Source organism: Ammospiza nelsoni, chromosome 3 (assembly GCF_027579445.1).
Source record: "Ammospiza nelsoni isolate bAmmNel1 chromosome 3, bAmmNel1.pri, whole genome shotgun sequence".
Lineage (NCBI taxonomy): Eukaryota > Metazoa > Chordata > Aves > Passeriformes > Passerellidae > Ammospiza > Ammospiza nelsoni.
The window spans coordinates 72,226,560-72,245,319 of NC_080635.1; the positions used below are offsets into that span (position 1 = coordinate 72,226,560).

General features: G+C 44.0%; 1 protein-coding gene across 1 annotated transcript in view; it reads right to left on the reverse strand.

The window, feature by feature from the left end:
- The window catches only part of KLHL29 (kelch like family member 29), a 389,148-nt gene that overhangs the window by 32,364 nt on the left and 338,024 nt on the right, over positions 1-18,760 (reverse strand). Inside the window, exons 8-10 of the mRNA XM_059469632.1 lie at positions 16,945-17,204; positions 4,209-4,407; positions 1,359-1,541 (exon numbers count right to left, since the gene is read on the reverse strand). Coding sequence (XP_059325615.1) covers positions 1,359-1,541; positions 4,209-4,407; positions 16,945-17,204 — 642 coding nt within the window. The remainder of the gene's footprint in view (positions 1-1,358; positions 1,542-4,208; positions 4,408-16,944; positions 17,205-18,760) is intronic.

The window sequence follows — 18,760 nt, forward strand, 5'->3', positions numbered from 1 at the left end:
GCCCCACTCAGGTGCCATCAGAGCATTCTTGCATTGTCTGGTGGAATTGCTATTCCCCCTCTAGCCAAGCAGAGGTACCAACAGACTGCAAAAATCCAGATACTGTGATGCTCAGGGCATGGTGTTGTCAGATACTTTGGAAGTTAAAGCCTTTTAAGAGCATGGTCTCAGTTTCACCAAAACTAAGAAGATTATAGGGCTAGTGACTACTGTCAGAAGAGAAGTTTCAACAAGTACAAAACATGAATGCTCCTGTAAGCAAATACTTTAAGTGTAGGTCACATATTCAGCAGTTCAGTCTGTCTGTCTCAAATTCCATAACCTACCATTTAGATTCAAATACAGAGAGTATTTTAAATTGTGTTTCTATGGCACTGAAACCTCTTTGCATGCTTGATGGATGTCAGACCTATTTTCTTCACATTGCAACTGTAAAATATTGTTGTTGACTGCTCTGAGAGTAAGTTAACACTGCAGAGACATGAAGAATGATAAAAGCAGGGGAATTCCTCTCTCCCAACATTATTCCTACCTTTTTTTTTTTTCCTCCCCAGGAGCAGCTGGGTAAAACTCTGTCAGGTCCTGCTTTGTCTGGGTATTGTAACTTTTCTCCCAGCCCAGTAAATCTGGGGGGGGGGGGGTTGAATGGATTGAGAACAGCCCTCTAGAGGAGGACTGGGGGATACTGGTGGACAAAAACCAGCAAATGACCCAGCAAAGTGCACTTACAGCCCAGAGAGTCAGCGTATCCTGGGCTGCAGCAAAAGCATCAGGACCAGCTGGTTGAGGAGGTGATTTTCCCCCCTCTGCTCTGCTCTTGTGAGACCCCACCTTGAGTACAGTGTTCAGCTCTGGGGTCCCGAGGACAAGAAGGACATGGACCTGTTAAACTGAGTCCAAGGACGGGGTGTGAAAATAGTCAGAGGGCTGGAGCACCTCTCCTATGCCAACAGGCTGAGGTTGTTCATCCTGGAGAAGACAAAGGTCTGGGGAGACCTTATGGTGACCTTTCAATACTTAAAGGGAGCTTATAAGAAAGATGGAAAGAGGCTTTTTATCATGGCCTGTAGTGACAGGATCAGATGTAAGAGTTTTAAACTGAAAGAAGGGAGATTTAGATTGGACATAAGAAAGAAATTTCTTACATTGAGGATGGTGAGGCCCTGGCACAGGTTGCCCAGAGAAGCAGCGGCTCTCCCATCCCTGTTGAAGGCCAAACTGGATGGAGCTTGGAGCAACCTGGGCTAGTGGAAGGTGTCCCTGCCCATGGCATGGAGGGATTGTATTAGGTGACCTTTAAAGGTCCTTTTGAATCCAAACCCTTCTGTGGTTCTGTTTCTATGGAATCTGCTGCTTACCTGAGAGATAGATGTTGTCTCCAGCGCTGACCACGCTGAAAAACTCTCGGTCATAGAAGGGCAGGCTGGCCAATGGGTACCACTTGTTGTTTTGAGGATTTAAGCAGGTGACTGCTGTTAGAGCACGTTGGTTCATGCCAATCATCTGGCGACCCCCAACTAAGACTATTACCTCGGCTACTCCTAGGATTCAAGGAAGAAAAACAGTATTATAAAAAAGTGGCATCTCTCAACCAGGCAGGAACCCATCCAAAAATACTCATCAGTCAGGGAAATTTTAATGTATCGTATATAAATCTGTTTTAGAGTCTGCAATCAAACCACGAAAGGTGAGAAAAAACAGGAATGTGTGTGTGGGGGGAGCAGTGGGTGAGGAATGACACTATGAACACTCTTGGGAGAACTGGGAGGGAGAATGCCATCTGGGCAAAACTTGGGGGGGGGAAGAAATAAAAAGGCAGTTCCATGTAAAGATGTCCATTCATTTCAACAGTCTGTGAGTGAGACTTGCAGGTAGCAAATTTCTCTTCCATTGAAGAAAATGGGCATTTTGTCATAGCTTTGGAGCTTGGTCATTATCCAGCAAAAGCAGGTTTGTACTTTAACCTAAATAAAGTCTTCTCACATTAAAAGCTAATGTCTGGAGAAAGTGAAGCTATGGTTATGGATCTTCATCCTGACATTCTTTCTGCATGCAGTCTATTAATACATAATTTTCTGGTGGGCTATTTGGTTTTTTTTTTTTTTTTTTTTCTTTTCCTGGGGAAAGCAGATTTTCCAGACCCGGAAAACATGTGCTCAAGTCACAGATCATGGTCCTGATCTACCAGGTGCTAGGAAACATGACAAAGATGTCCCCTTGCATTAATATAGTTATTTACTGAGCTTTATCTGTGCTGGAAGAGCTCCCCCAAGCCCATAACACACAAGGTGTCCAGCAAGCCAAACTGTCTGTTCATGCAAAACTTTCAAGTCCACATCTCTGAGGTTTTACTCCCACTTCACAGCCAGAGCTGAGTCATATCTGATCTCTGTGTTACTCCAAACTCCTCTCCAGACTCATTCCCACAGAGATGGGTCACAGTATAACCCTGGGATGTTTTCTGACTCCATCCAAGAGTCAGGTGCGGGGGATGGTTTGGAGTTGGCATTTAGCTGAAGTGCTAAAAAACCTTTTGCAGCAATTGGAAGCCCCTGTGCAATGTGCTGCCAGGAGAGGTAGGCTCAGAAGAAGGACCAGGAGGCCACAAGCTGGAAGGCATCACCATTTCAGGAGCTGTCTCCTGCCTGGAGCCATTGCTGAGATGTGTTACAGTTCCCAGCCCACAGACAAGTGTGCACAGGTGCGGGGCAGGAGCGAGACTGCCAGCGAGAGGGATTAGGAGCAGCAGCGGAGAGAAATGCGTCTGCAGAGTAATGGATTATCGTCACTCTTCATTAGCATTTTCAAAAAATACATTTGTGTCATTCAAGCAAGGTTACTCTCTTAAAAGTTATTAAGATAAAGTGCTGTACAGTTTAAAATAAATATTTCTCAGTAACAAGAGATCATTATTTTTGCGCCATACCAGAAAATCTAATCACCTGTGCAAGACATAACTTGATTATAATCAATGACCTCGAGAGGGCATGTGACATGCAGCGGCGAGTCCACAAAGGGTGTTTAGAGATCCTTTGTGCCTCCATGAATGCTGTTGATATGCAAAATAACATGATTCTATATAATTAGAGTCTGACCTAAAAAACTATAATCACCCTCCTTTACCCTGAGAGAATCACTTTTCCCTCATCAACAAGCTTCTGGAAATGGATCACATTACACCTACAATTTTATATACATAAAATAAGCACTTTTCAAAAATCCCTTCAAACATCACACCATTAGTCGTTTTCAATGAAAGACTTTTTAGGGTAGATTGTTATTGAAAGTCCTCTACACTTCGTCCTTCTGAAAGGTGCCTTGATGAGGCAGTCTCCCGAAGCTGCAAATGCCGTGGTTTGATATGCCATCTCCGTGCCACATTAGCATCAGTGGCAGTGACAGAAAGTTTTGTCTGGCTTTCTGTTGTACTTATGGGAGGCAGAAGTACAGGCAGCATGTTAAAACAATTCACCTGCTTCATCAGACTCCTTCTTGGATGCAGTTTTCCTATGTGGCATCTGCATTCTCTGTTCAGCCAATATTTAGGACATTTCTCACATCACCGTGATATAGGCTCAGCTGGCAAGGTGGGCACTTAGGGTTCTTCCATGCATTTTTCCAAAAAGGAAACATGTGTGAAACTTTTTAAGAGGACTTGGTTTTTCACAGCTGCTGTGTTTTTAAAAGGGAGTATGTTATGTGAGATCCATTTGTTCTGGAGGCATTAAACAGTCTGATCTAGTACTCACCAGTATAAAAATAACATATTTTCACCAGCCTCACCGTATAAAAATATTATACTTACAAAGGGCTGTGAAAGTGAAGGTGTTTGATGAAGATCAGACAGATGCTCCCCACAAGAGGCTCCATGGCAAAAAAATCAAATTTTACACCTATTTCTACAACTAGAGAAACTGAGGCAAAGGGCTTATTTTCAGGATAACAGAGGAAAGTTACAGTCTCTGTCAAAGACAATAATTCCTCAAATTTAGGCTCCTTTTAAATCCCAGTTCAGAAGCATATTTCTGAACACCCATGTCCACCTATTAGGAGAGGCTCCTAAATTCTGAAGGAAAGTAACAATGGAAAATTGAGATGGAAATATCAGCAGATTCTGGGAAGGAGCCAAGGTCTGTGCCCTGTGTCAGGGCATGTCCAGGAAATATGGAACCAATGGGTTGGTGTGGTTGAAGGAAGTTCTGCTTTACCTGCAGAGAGCCTGGGCCGGGTCCTCGGTGTCTGCATCTCCTGGCGGGCGTGTGGCAGCATGTGATAGCGCTTGGCTTCGTTCACCAGGTCCCGACAAGCCTCCGAGGACTTTATCAACTCCTCATTGTCAACAACATTCAGCAGATAGCTGGGATGGATGAAGGGGAGCCTCACCACTGCCAGCAGCTCCGCAGCATACTGTGATAGGGGGGAAATAATAACACATGCAGCCTTCAGGTCAGACTTCAGCCACTTGCCATCTCCACTTCCTTGCTTGTAAACCATCCCCTGTCATCCAGCCTGGAAACAAATGTGTCATGGATGCTGCATACAAGCCCTGCCTAGTGAATGAGTAGGACAGAGACAATGCAGCCCTCAGGGCTCCCTGGCCCAGGCTGGGCTTGGTCCCAGAAACTAAAAATAATCTTCAAAAGGTGGCAACTCCTTTTATACAGCACCGTATGGAGGAGTTTTTGGAAATAAAAGCTCATTCAGAATTCAGGCTGAATGGAACACCTTATGCAGTGGAGACAATGGAGACAAGGAGTGAGCATTTGAGTTATCTGAATTAACATTGAAATGTAAGTGTGGTTGTTGCACTGTAATAAAACCCCCAAACAAGTCTTTTCTGGCACTATAAATGTGAAACAGAAGTCAGTTAATAGGGTAGATTTCAATAACTATGGTAGACCCTGAATGATGTCAACCAATTGCTAAAAATCTTTCAATTAGTAGAGCTTATTTGTTGGTGAAACAAATTATGTAGCTCTAGCTTTTTGGGAAGTCTGACTCCAGAGGGTGCTATAGAAATACTGACAGTAAGTTTAATCTCCTAAACAAATACATTAAACCCATTACATAAACCCCAGAGGGTAAAGGACATCTGAGCAAATGAAGCTGTCTGTCACCAAACACGGCTTAAAGGACAACAAAACCCCAAGAGAGAAAACTGCAATTGAAAAAAACAGGAGTCCATCCCCAGATTATACTTTTTATATACAGTATAAAAAGTTATATACTGTATATACTTTTGTATATACAGTTGTGACATACCCAACTGTATATAAAAAGTTATATACTTTTTATATACAGTTGGGTATGTCACAACACTGCAGAAGAATACAGTGAAAAGCAGAGGAATGGGAAAACATACAACTCCAGAAGCAAGGCAGACAAACAGGATGCAAACTAAGGGTGAGTAGCAAGAAAAGATAATCATCTGTTGCAATAAATATTCATACAGTGGCAGCATCCAAAGATCCCAACAGGGATTGAGGCCAGGATGCAAATAAATATTCCTGAGGTCCGAGCTGGTCCCAAGAAACTCTGGGCGCCAGCAGCATCTGCTGGCCTGCAGATGCCTCTGGTCTTCCAGAAGCCACTTGGCTCTTACTTTCTTTTTCAGCAGCATGCCAGTCCCTGCAGTGTGTAAGAGCCAAGTCACAGCAGGAACAGGAGCAGGGATGGGAATGGAGCAGGGGCATAGTGAGAAGGGAGGGTAGGGATATGGCCTGAACTGGATAATGGGCTGGCCAAGCAGGTGGAGGATGCAGTGACAGCTGTGAGGGCTTCCAGGGCCTTCCTTTTCCCCACCCAAACTGAAGAAGCAGGCTTAAATTTAGAAGAAAAACAAAGGATGTCTCCTCCACATTCACACCGCTCTCCTACTGGAGAGCCACATCACCATGGTACAAGTTCTGCCAAGGCAAAAATGCAACAACCTGTGGGGTTGCAACAGCTGATCTCCCAATGTGCCTTCAGATCTGTGGCCTCGAGGAGATGAAGGGTGTCAGGCTGACTCCCAGTCCCCAGCTTATCAGCTCTCCTCAACACTAGAGCTGACAATTTTAGGTACATCTTAGAGACTTGAAGCCTGGCCACTCTGCAATTGTTTGGGGATAAAAAAGTTGTTTGGTGATATAAAATGGATGGATGGAAAAGTTACACTGCTTCTCCTCAGGGGAAAAAAAACCCTGTGAGCAGTTCATTCCTGACTCCTTGCTACTACCTCTAGTGTGGCACAGAGCCAAGTAGGGCTTGAGATCACTTAATCAACCTCAAAACATAAAAGAATACACTCCTCCCTTGCTGAAATCCATTTCTGAGGTGCTTTCTAGGAGGTACAACGGCTGCTCCTTCCCCGGAGCCACAAATGTCATGCACTTGGCTCCAGATATCTTAATGTCATTACCTTGTAAGAGAGGAAGCAGTGGACATATGGCAGTGGGTGGCAAATCTCTGACTTCAGGAAGTGCTTTTTTTAAGAAGGTTGGAGGCGTTTAACCTTACACAGGAGCCAAAAGGAAACGTGGCATCGGGACAGGGGAATAATGCGGAGAGAGCGTACACTGCCAGTGGGTGAGACAATCCCACGGGGGAGGCTAATTCCCACTACAGGCTGCTCAGGAAGCAGTACAAGTTGCTAAAGGCAGTTTAAATAAAGTTGTAAAATGTATGGAAGGAGCCAGCACCTTCCCTTGGTGCAGTGGGACATGCCAGAGCCTCCCCTGACAATCCCAAGGCTGGTTTGCACTGGAAGCAGCCACAACACAAAGCGGTGCCAAACACCAGCACAGACGGGTGTGCCACTACATGGGGACATGGTGTTCCACTTACCACCATGTCCAAAAGCTGACTGCCAATTAGCATGGCAAGAACAGCTCCTTTCTGTCAGGGATGGGACAATTCCCATTGGCCCAGTGGAGTTACTGCCTCCATTTGCCACCTTTCCCTGAATAAATGGGGCAGCGCTGCTCCCTGAGCACAGCGAGCTCTCCCTCTCGCTCGCCCACCTTGCTTTAATTAGATAAGTGAGAAAATGTGATTCTGTTTCTCTCCTGGATCCCCCCCCCTCCTTTCTCTCCTCTTTTGTCTGAGCTCGTGGCTTATTTTGAAGGAGAATAATAATTAGAACATGCTGCTCCTTTTCATCAGCTAGAAAGCTGATGTCACATATAAAAACCAATGTCACTTTTCACTCTTATTCTTTCCTTTGCTCAAACAGCTACAGAAAGCTGGCTCCGTGTGTGTGTCTCTGTGTGCACGATCACACACAGCCACAACTCGGGCTTAGTGCTGAGAGCATTAAGGGTACATAGAATTGCAGTGTTTTTCACCAAGAGATTTAAGGAGTATGAACCATGGCAGCATCTTCACAAGACAGGAGAAGCTTTTATAAAGCAACCTCTTTTCACACAGTTCTTGTAAGCACTATAGACAAGGGTGAATTTCATTTAGCCTCACTGATTTAAGAATATTCAAGTGATTTAGGCAATCAGCAGCCTTTTTCTTTTGGATTCGCCCTTGTGAAGACTTCCCAGCTCTGTTAGCTATGATTGTACTAAATATCCTGTTACTATTATCCTTTTCATTTAAGACTGAAATAAGCACCATAAAGCATTTCAACCTCCTTACCATCTGTTATTTGCTCTCCATTCTCTCTTGTCTTTCCGTTGTGCCTCATACAGCTATGAAACATCTACTGCACCTACTGATGTTAACAGTTATCACTAAAGCAGCAGAATACATGCACAGGGCACAATGCCAAATTCACCCACCTTGGGTCCCTGGAGTCATGGTTTGTGCCTGTAACCCTGGCAATGCCTGCTTGGCGGCAGGTGCTGACTGGACAAGTAGAAATATTTCTCTGGCCTTTGTTGGGAATCACTTACAACTACTCTATAGCTTGCATTACATGTCAGGGTGAAGGAGACAATATTAACACCCCTTATGGGCCTAAAATTAGGAGTTACTAACTCATAAACATGTACGACCACACATCAGGCTCTTTGAGAATGGACACCATTATGCAAAAATTTAAATATTTATGTTTAAAATGCTAGGAAAGTTTTTGAACACCATCAGGACTGTTTTTTTAGGTGATTTGAATGAACCTCACTGTAGCTCCTGTTGGGCAAAGGGAACTGCTCAGGTTTTGCACCAGCAGAAGATCTCATCCATAAAGTCCTTGCTGAGTGATGCTGCCAGATACCCTGTGCATGGCCAGGGTCATTATGCAGGAGCCAGAGCCCTGCTGCCACATGAGCAAAGTCTTTGTGGACAGTCACTGGGGACACAGGAGAGTAGAGGCTTCTAAGAGATGCTATGTGTCCTGCTTCAAGGTACATATTTCAGTGATCCTGAACAGAAAGCAGGATCTTCAACCAGTCTGTAATCACAAGTGCATTTCATATGAAACAGGAAGGGAAAAATCTTAAGAGATCTTATCTTTCCCTAATTAACAAAACATTTCCAGGGAGAGATTCAGCTCTAGATTCAGACACCTAAAAGGGTTCCTACAAGCCAAGTATTTACTTGTCAGCCAGACGTGTGTAAACTCATGTTATAATTAAGAGAGATTTAGTCAACACACTTAACAGTCCCCAGGGCAATGTAAGCTGAGAGGATGCACTGAGCACCAGGGTAAGCAGAGATTATCAATGTCCCCTTCTGGGTCAGAACTGTGAGCCATCAGCTCCTGGGAAATGGATTGTGTTCAGACCATGCCTCACACCACAGCATCCTAAGATGTCTACAACCATATGTCAATCCAAATTGGAGGGCATTAATTCTACCCTCTGGGGGGAATTTTTGTGTCCATTTGTCCTGGGTGTGTTTAGAAGGTTGTGATCAGGCTATGAGGAAGCCTGAGTGTTACCACTGGGTCAGTGTTGACTCTGACGAACATGTGATCAACATGACCAGTTATACCTTGAGGCTGACCCTTTCAAGCCTTTCCCTAATAATCTGTTCATATACAAGTTACTCCCATCTCATTAGGCAGGCCAGTGCTTCAGCAAATGAGACAACAAAAGCCTCTAATGCTTTTTTTTAATTCCTGACTGGTAGTTTGAGTGAGAACATTTACTTTGTTAAACTTTTTATGACATTTCTTCTCTACTGATTACATCAGTATTACGAATGCTTGCTTGCAAGTGGGCTTTGTTCTGGCATCTTCGGTTTCAGTTACAAAACCCACTGCACTATCACATTAAAAATAATCTTTTTATTCTCAAATCTCTAATCCAGTAAAATCCTCAAAAGTATTTTCCAAAAGGACTCTCATTGTACTGCACAGACTTGGGCCACAACAGTACACAGTTAGATTTTAAAGGAAGTATGTCTACTGCTAGAGTCATATTTCCTGCTCCTTAAATGCTCCACTGGAAAGCTCTCAAGATTTTTAACATTTTTGAAATAATGCCTAAAGAGGTCAAAATAATGTTTCCCTTATGCCCTATAATTCATCTGTCTCTCTAGTTTACTGTTCTCCCTACAAACACCCCTTTGTACTTTCTGCCTAGAGAAACAGGCTTCAGCTAGAAATACAAATACAGAAGGTAGAGTATCCACATTACTATAGGGTTTTGCTCCAATAAAAGGGCTGCTGTTTCAGCCCTTTATGCCTAATTGCAATAGTTTTCAAAACATTATGAAACAGGAATGGATATGATTCTCATTGAAGGAGATTTATGCTGTCTCATAGGAACCCTCTGTCCAGACTCCCTCATGCTGTGCACTGTCCCAGTGTGAGAGCAAGAACCTCCCTGGATGGAATAAGCCATTGGAGGCAGATCTGAAGCAGAACCAAGTCCCCACTGCATTAGATTCCTTCAAATGAGGACTGGACAAGCTAATTAAAAAACACCTGGCTGTGGCCAGGTAACAAACTGCCCAGTGGCTCATGCTAATGGTGACAGCTGGGGATGTGGCATAGTGGCCTTTCAAGCTGGCATGCTGGAAAGGCAACATGAGTGGTCCCTCCCTATCACCATCTCCAGCCCAAACCAGGCTTACCCCACAGCTCAACCAACCTGATATTGAAAATATTGCCATCTCTGAGTTGCCAAATGCAAGCCCAACAGGGAACTGGCTCATTTGGGGAAGCCAAAGCTGTTGCTGCACTGCTTTGCCATTCTCAGAAGTAAGTGTTTTTGGGCTAGATTTTCCAAGTGCTGCCCTGCTACTTGGTAATGAAGGGACTTGCTCTGATATATTTAACCCCTGGGTATTACAAAGACACACTGTGTTTCCAGTAAACTCCTGCACATTCCTACACCCAAGGTCATATCCAAGCCCAGCTAAGCTTTCTGCTGCGCTTGGAGTACTTACTAATCACCCACACTGACTTCTTGGAATTGCAATGCTGCCTTCAGATTAAACCCAAAGGCTTGGTAGCACGTCAGCCAACAGCCTCCTAATATCACGAGATAAACATGCGGCAGAAAATCTGGTTTGCAGGCACTGGGTTCAGCTGGTGGCTCGGTGGCAGGATGCCATGTGCATAAATCTCATGCCCAGCAAGAAGGAAAGAGCAGTCCCTCTGTCTTCCTGCAATCAGGTTTCAACATGACATCTTTATGGTAGCACAGCTGACTAAACACTGTAATGTCACCAGCAAGCGGCTGTCCTGGTCTCCTGTCTGCAAACCAGCTCTCAGGTTGGTATTTCCAGCAGTAATATGATGAGAGGCTCTTAAATGCACAGGAAGATAAATCACTGATCCATCATATTTGGAATGTGCCTGATAAGGATTAAAAAGAGCCTCAGTCTTACCATGCATTCTCTAGCTTGCTGACTAAACTCTGAAATAACCCCTCGAAGTTCCCCCAGATGATACCAGGGGTAAGTGCTGTTTATTTTGCTTATGGGCAGTCACCTATTCAAACACAGCAAACAATGCCCCTCAAAAGCACATTGCCAAAAACAAACCAGCTGCAGCTTCTCAGGAGCTTCATAGAACCAAGTAAACTTCTCTGTCCCTACAATACACTGGCATGTGAATCCATGTGCCATAACTCTCTAAAATGCTTCTTGACTAGAATATAAAATGATTTTTTTTCTGGAGGTTGGTCCTGAATGCTGGGGCCACATGCAGCACAAGGCAAGAGAGCACTTGTGAGGAGCTGCTTGTGGATGTGGGTCTTTGTGAGGCTGTTGCTTCAGCAACAGCGAAGAAAGATTTGTAAAAAACAGGAAAATGTGTTGGAAAAGACACAAATGAAGAGACTGATCAGACTGAGAGACAAGGGAGCTCCTCCAACCAATTAACACTTTAGAGAAATAATTCTGTAGATTTTCTGTCAAGGGTATCCCTTTAAAAAAACTTAAAAGTTCAGTAGAGAGGGAATTTCAGGAGCTGCTTATGTCACCTGCATCCTCTTTGTTATTTAATGCAGTTTCTTCCTCCTATATATAGCTAAGGGCATGTTCCTGGACTGATTCCATTCTACTGTTGCCTTTTCTTCTCCCTCTGTAAGCTCGTATGGGAGCTGAGTGTCTGCAAAAGCTACATTCAAATTGGAGCTCTTTGAGCAGCCCATCCCCAGGAAATCACTGGGGTTACTACGCATTTTTCACTTTCAGAGAAATTGAAGCTTCTTGTACTTTCATTATGGCATCTTTCTGTATTTGTCTGCTCTTCCCACAAATGGATTTCAAAGCACCAGGACAGTGTGGGCTTTTCAAAGAAGCCTAATTGAAGTGTTACAGAGCGTTAGTGCCTAATTCACTTAGGCTCCCTTGGAAGCATCCTTTTTCATATTTATTCCAACACTCTTTCCTGAAACTTAATGCCCTTGAATACACTGATTGATCAATTAATTTCTTATTATGATGAACTAAGTAATTTGTACATGCTGGTATTGGCCATCAGCTTCTATCATTACCTCCTTGTCATCACAGAGCAGTGTTGGAATTGTCATTGTTACCTGTCAGATTCTCCATTTTCCTGAAGCAAACTGCTCTTCTGCATGGAGGCTCTTTAAAATTTGTCTGAGAAATAAAGGATCTTCCATGTGCTCTCTCACAGCCACCAACCCTTTCTCCTCTGTAGCGTCCTGCCTTCAAACTGCCACTCTCCGTCACTGCCAAAATATAGCTCATGGGCATTTGTAGCTTTTTTGACATAAATCCTCTTCTCCTTCTCTCCATCACTTTTCCTTACCCTCACTGACAGATACAGAGCTTACAGGTGGGCTTTGTGTTAGACTAATTTGCCAAGTCTCAAATTCAATTGGTCCTTACTGTTGTTATTCCCATGCATCCTTCCAGGCAACCCCCCTCCTTGGGGCTTCAAACATTTGTAGACATTTATCCCTCTTTAGCTGTCATTAGGCCAAGTCATGCATATTCACATCTTTTAATCTTTTTTTTTCTCACATCAGTTCCTTCAGTCTTTTAATCTTTTGTGTTGCTCTTCTCTAAATTACCTCAAATTTGTCTATGCATCTCTGGTTCTCAGACACCATGAAGATGCTGTTTAGATAAATCTGCCTCTGAGGACTCAAGTTCATAAAAAGCTTGTTAATGCCTTTATGGAGGAGACATTTTGCATTGCTGCTGGTCACCAAGATTTTAAAGGTTTGGAAAAAGGGCACATGATGGTATCCTTGCAGAGTGCAATGAAAAGTGGCTCTCATTCAGCTGAGCCTCTTGTCCTTCATTCATCACTGCAGTGTTTGCCTCTCTTCTAGCACTTCTCCGGGCAACTTGTTGGAATATTTGCCCTCTCCTCATGTCTTGTCCCTCCTCAGGTGAGAGGGAAGCTCCATGCAATGGGGACTCTGACAGGTTTTCTGTCATTAATACACATGGTAGTGTGTTTTTTTTTTGTTTCAGAGTAAACATACAACTTTGGACTTGGCAGAGAAAGTGGGAATGTTTCCAGTGAGATGGGATGTCTATGGTTTGGACAGGCAGCAATTTGCTATGCATCCAGCAACTTCCCATCCTTCCCATCCCATGTGGATGCTGGGCATGACTCTGAGCAGCTTTGGCAGTCATCAGTACCTGTGGACAGTGTGGCTCATTATCCACTGAATCCTCCCAACAGCCCTCATGGGAGACATCACTTCCCTCCAGCTTACAGGGTAAGAAATGGGAGCAGAAAGGTGAAACAACCTGCCCAAGGCCATGCAGAGAGCTGGGGGATGTGCTCAGGTGAAGACTGTGTGGGGCCTGGCAGAAATCTTTCCTTGTTTGGGCAGCTCAGACCGTGCTGGTTTCAGACAGCAAAGCCTCCATTATGTAATCTATTTTTTGCATGAGTTTGCTGGAGTTGTAATAAGCTTATCAAGGGGTAACTGTTAGGATAAAACCTACAATCTCATCCATCAGTCAAGAAGAGAAATAAATAGGAAAAAAAAAGAGTAGATTCAGCTTTCTCAGATGTGTCAGTCAGATGTAGGCTCTGCACTCGGTGACAGCAATCAGAAGGACTCCTGCAACCAGTGCCCTGTGTCCACTAGAAATTACCTACTAGTCCTGACCTCACCTCATAGGCTGCTTTTTCTGGCCAGACCAATTTTAAAATGCACTACCAGCAGCACTAAGCCAGCTTCATAAATGTTACCATGTGAGCTGGGGCATTGCTCCAACACGCTAGAGGGATACAATTATTTACCAAATCCTGGTATAACATGCCACTCTCTGAACTGCCTCTTTGTCTTATGCAGATGATCAGCAACCCTTAAAGCACTGCTGTTCTCTTTCTGTAACAAGCTCAGGTGCTGTCTTTTGTAATGCCACAGAGCACTTTTATGAGCACTGCTCATATGAGCACAATGTGCACAATTAAACATCAGCCAGAGCACAGCTTTTCAACTTGCCTTCCAAGAAAATCCTGCTGCCTTCCCTGTCACTGCCCTCCAGCCTGGTGAGAAAGAATTAACAAAAGCAGAAACAGTCAGACATCTGAAGAAAAGCTTTTAGAATGGCAGAGAAGAGCAGGTAGACAGCAAACAACGCCTTTCCAGGAGAACAGGAGGCTCCGTTGAAAATCTCCTTCCCAGAGGCTTTCAGCAGGGGATCGGGCAGGAGGGGAGGCAGTGATGGATAAGTTGTTGTAAGAGCACGGCATGAGGCTGCAGTGGGGAAGCACAAGTGGTGAGATTTACTGTCCCCAGGCACTGCAGAGTGACACAAAGCCATTACAGCACCAGGACTTCTGGAGGGCTGCAGCTGCCCTGGGGGCAGAGGGTCCTGATTCAGAGAGAAGCGCCTCTGTGGGGATGTCTCTGCTGAGAGAGCCCCTGCCAGGCTTGCCAGGGAAGATGGACATGCAGGTGAGATGAAGAGCACAGCCCTTTCCCGTTTGTGCCAGACCTCCACCTTTGGGAGAATCACCAACGCAGGACTTGGAAGAAGCTGCCAAAGAGGCATTTTAGTTACCTGCCATTGGAGCTATTGAGAATAAAAATGTGACAAGAGACCCTGAACTGTCAAGGTAAAGGGAGATGGGGAGACAATGGAGCAAGGGGCTCTGGAAATCCATGCCTGGAAGGATTTAACTGCCAGCACAACTTCTGGGAGTGAGAAATAAAACCGGACCGGGTCACCTGAGGAGTGCAGTAGAGCTGGAGTGATGTGGTGGGACTGCTGCAATTCAACAACCCTCCCAGGACACCCCAACAGTCCTGGTGTCCTCCACCCCAAAGAGTCTAAAGGCACCTCATAGAATCTACCTCCAACATGTGAATAAAATAAAAATATCCAGGCACAGCTCCTGCAGGAAGGTTCATCCTGTGTTCAATATTGCCACAGCTGCCCAGTTCTGCAAAACTTTGAGCAGCCTGTGTATCTCACAGGAGCTTGGGCAGTTCTTGGGATGGTGGGCTGTGCTGCACATCATGCACAAATTTTTATTCGTCATCATCTTCATTAGAAATAAGATCTTTTAGGTCTATCTTCCCTCCCATGCACCATGGAAGCTATTTGTTCCCAGGCTCTGAAAATGCAGAAGTCATTACTGTAAAGATGGTACTTTTCATGATAAATGTGAACTCCTACTTTAAAAAAATAAGTACCTATTTAACTAAGAGCTTTATAATAGATCAGCAGTGCACAGAGTACTAAGAAAAGTGAGAGCCACTATTTAAATAAACTAGCTTAGTGGTAGGATTGGGCAGGAAAATAGTTTCTTCTTGGAATCTTTTAGAGTGATTTATTCAAACCCCTTATCTCTGGATAAATACAAATTAAAAATTAAAAGCTCCTGAAAAGTAATGCATGAAACTAAAGCACCACAGAGAAATTTGGAGAAGCAAATAGAACTGCCATCATAAACTACAAAAAGCACTTCAGAACCAGGGCAGAGGGCAAGGGAACTTGGGAATAAAAAAACCCCAGAAAAGCAACTCAACTGCAACACAAAAAAAGAGAGAGGAGGGGATGGCAGTGGTGGCAGCAAGAAAAACCACCACTTAAAAAAACAAATTCCCAACATTGCCTCAGCAGGATGCAGAAGGAAATATTTAAAACCACAATTTTGAGAACATAACCCAGACTGTCTGGTGAGTGACACCTTCTGTTGGCACCAGGCAAGGAAGCTCCTGCCGCAGGGCTCCCGAACTCCCTGGGAACAGTCCCTGAGGTTGTGTTAAGTTCAGAGTGGCACAGAGCCATCCAACTTCAAGCACTCAGGGAAACACTCTAAAACAGTGTGTTTTTCAAGGGCAGCAAGTGCCAAAAAGGCATGCATTTCAGTGAATCCATGGTACTGTGTGAATGTTTTAGGCAATAATAACATTGGGCAATGCTAAATGGCCCTGCTGGCACATGGGGTGGGGCCCAGCACAGGACTGTCCTGCTGAGCCACAGCTCCTGGGCACACAGGGCAGCAGTGAGGCTGCAGGCTCTGGCAGGACCAGGAGCTCAGCTGGTGAAACAGCACAGGCAGCAAGGCTTGGCCTGGCATGCAGTACCCCACTGTCCTTAATGTCCTTATCCAGCAGCCTGGGGAGAGCAGGAATTACTATTTCTCCCACTTCAGAGGTGAGGTGTGGATGTGCAGCTGCTCTGGATCACGTCCAATGACACATTTAACATCCAACTGCATGTTCAGGTGCTTGAATTCACATTTCAGTCAAGAAGGTACAGATTGTCACTATGTGGGACGGCATCAGCAACACGGCCAAGTGCCTCCCTGAGATACAGTGGGGTCCATGAGCAACTGCCCACCTTAAGACAGCCAAAACTATGACTGGGGGTCAACAGAAAAAACTCTGGCCTCCAAAGAAGGGGAAAACAATCTTCCCCTTATGGGGTCTGTGCAGAGAACTGGCCTCCAAATGGAGAGGTTTGGGGTTCAGACCACAGAGTTGACTCAAGGCAAGCAGCAGGTTTTTAGGTATCACCAGGGATGACTTCTGGTCCCAAGGACAATTACCAGCCTTCAGTCACTATCTCGAGACAGCGCCAGGAAAGTTACAGACTCGGTTTCTTTAGACAAGAGCAGACTGCATAACTCATATGGCAGAGGAAAGGCTAACTCTAATAAATACATAAAACTCAAGGGATCTAAGCAGCCAATAAAGATACAGAATCTTTATTTTATGAACTGGAGTTATACTCATTCAGTATGTGGCATCAAAAGAAATACAGATTTTCTGACAGATTTTTTATTTCCTGCTGTTACTAAAATGCATCCCCTTAAAGCAGCATCTCACAAAACTGTAATTCTTCTCAGTTTATCTCTGACTGAGCCTCCAGTCAACAACTTTGTACCATGCATGTCACAAATGAGATTTTCATTCTAAATGATCAGATATAGGGATCAGATTTTTAAATTACATACATTTTGTGCGTAGCCTCCATTCCCTTTGCCTTTTTTTTATCTGAACTGCCCATCCCATCTCCCACACACTCATATGGTTAATATTGCATAAAGATGGTTTCTATTCCAAAAGAGACATTAATGGAAATGGAGCAGAGTGAGGCTGCTGAGATTATTTTTACCTGAGCTCTGATGGCGGCGTCCTTCTTAATCCACTTTATCACTGTTTCATACACCAGCTCCTCTGCTTTGGTGTTTAGGCTGTCATTGGACATGTAGGAAATGAAGTCATCTTTGGAGATATTAAGGATCTCTTCTTGGTTTGCCACCTCTGGGAAAATTTGCAGGGCATAAGCTTTGGCCATGTTGTATAGTTCAGTACACTGCATGGCTTCAGCCATGGCTAATATTCCTAAGCAGTTGCTAGCAGTCAGCTGTTTTTCTAAAAAGGGCAAAAAACAAATAAAAAAGGCAATTGAGAATTATTAAAAGCAAGATTCACATTTGTTACAGGATCATGAGAAAAATCAGCATCATGGACAAACCTCCAATCCTAAATAATTTCAAGGAGTTAACTAGAAGCAGCACCCTGGGTTAATTTGGAATTGGGGTTTAAAGTACAAAAAGTGAGTTGGAGATGGGCAGAGAAATGCACTTTCTGAGTTTGCTTTTTGTGTAAGCCTCCACAAAGCACTGGGGAAACCTACTGACATAACAGTATCTGGGGCTTCCCAAGGGATGGGAACCCAGCCAGGAGACTGCTGCTGTTCCCACCGCCTACAATGTTGCTTTAAGGAGCAGCAAAGATGTAAACGCCAGTGCAGACACTTAAGAATAAATGCAAACAGCATTAAGGACATTTCTGAGAATGCTGCAGTCATTTTATGATAATTTTTGCCCTGTTCAGCTACTAAGCTACTTCAAATAAAAAAAAAAAAAATTCCTCCCCTCTCTTTTTTTTTGTCAAAGGAACTTTGTTGCAGCTGAATGTGATGACATCCCTTATGCAAAACACAGATTATACTAACGCCTTCTGTTAAACGTTGTGTAGTGGGTTTCAAAGAAAATCATGCACAGAGGAGACAGCATTATCTCCTTCCCAGCAAACAGAAGCAGCAGCGCAGTGTGTAGCTTTGCCTTAGAAGTGTGCTACACCATACATTTGACTGTACTTTTTTTTTCTTTCCAGCTATTTGGAAGAAAAAACCCACCAATTTTAGACATTTATAAGAGGAACTCTCAGATTCTTTGCAGCTTTTGTTAACCAAGCCACTACTAATAAGAAGAATATATTATTTTAAGATATAGAACTGAAAAAGAAAAAAGTAATAAGCGTGAGACTGCAACAGATCACAAAGGCGTGAGCAGGCTCCAGTGCTGTCAGAGAAGTCAATCACATTTGGCAGTGTCATATCCTAGTGCACTGTGACAGAGCAATGGACAGGAATGTGCAATAGCCCCATATCTCTTCAAACAAAACTCTCATCAGATTGCTTCTGCTGGAAATGCTCAGGAATTCTTCCCTACACCCAGTGTCTGCCTTCCTCAGATTGAAAACCTGCACACTATCTATATGCGGCTTTTAATAAAATGGGATTATGAACCACCTTTTCCTATTTTATTTAAATCTGACATGAGATTAGGAGTTTTGTGGGTTTGTTTTGCTTTCTTCCCCTCCCAACACTTCTTATTTTCTTTTACAGATCCAGCAGTCTCAAAACTAGGTTATCTCATTTTGCATCAGTTGATTGTACTGACTCCAAGAAGCCCATTTCCTCAAGCTGACTGCAGTAGCAGCACTGTTTGCTGTCAGTAGATTTTGTCACTCAAAGACTGCCCAGAGATGGGGTGTAAACTGATAGCTATGAAGCCCAAAGGTACCAATGTTTTTTCTTGAAAAAAGGGGAAGGGGAAGGGGAAGGGAAAAGGAAAGGGAAAAGGAAAGGGAAAGGGAAGGGGAAAGGGAAGGGGAAAGGGAAGGGAAGGGAAGGGAAGGGA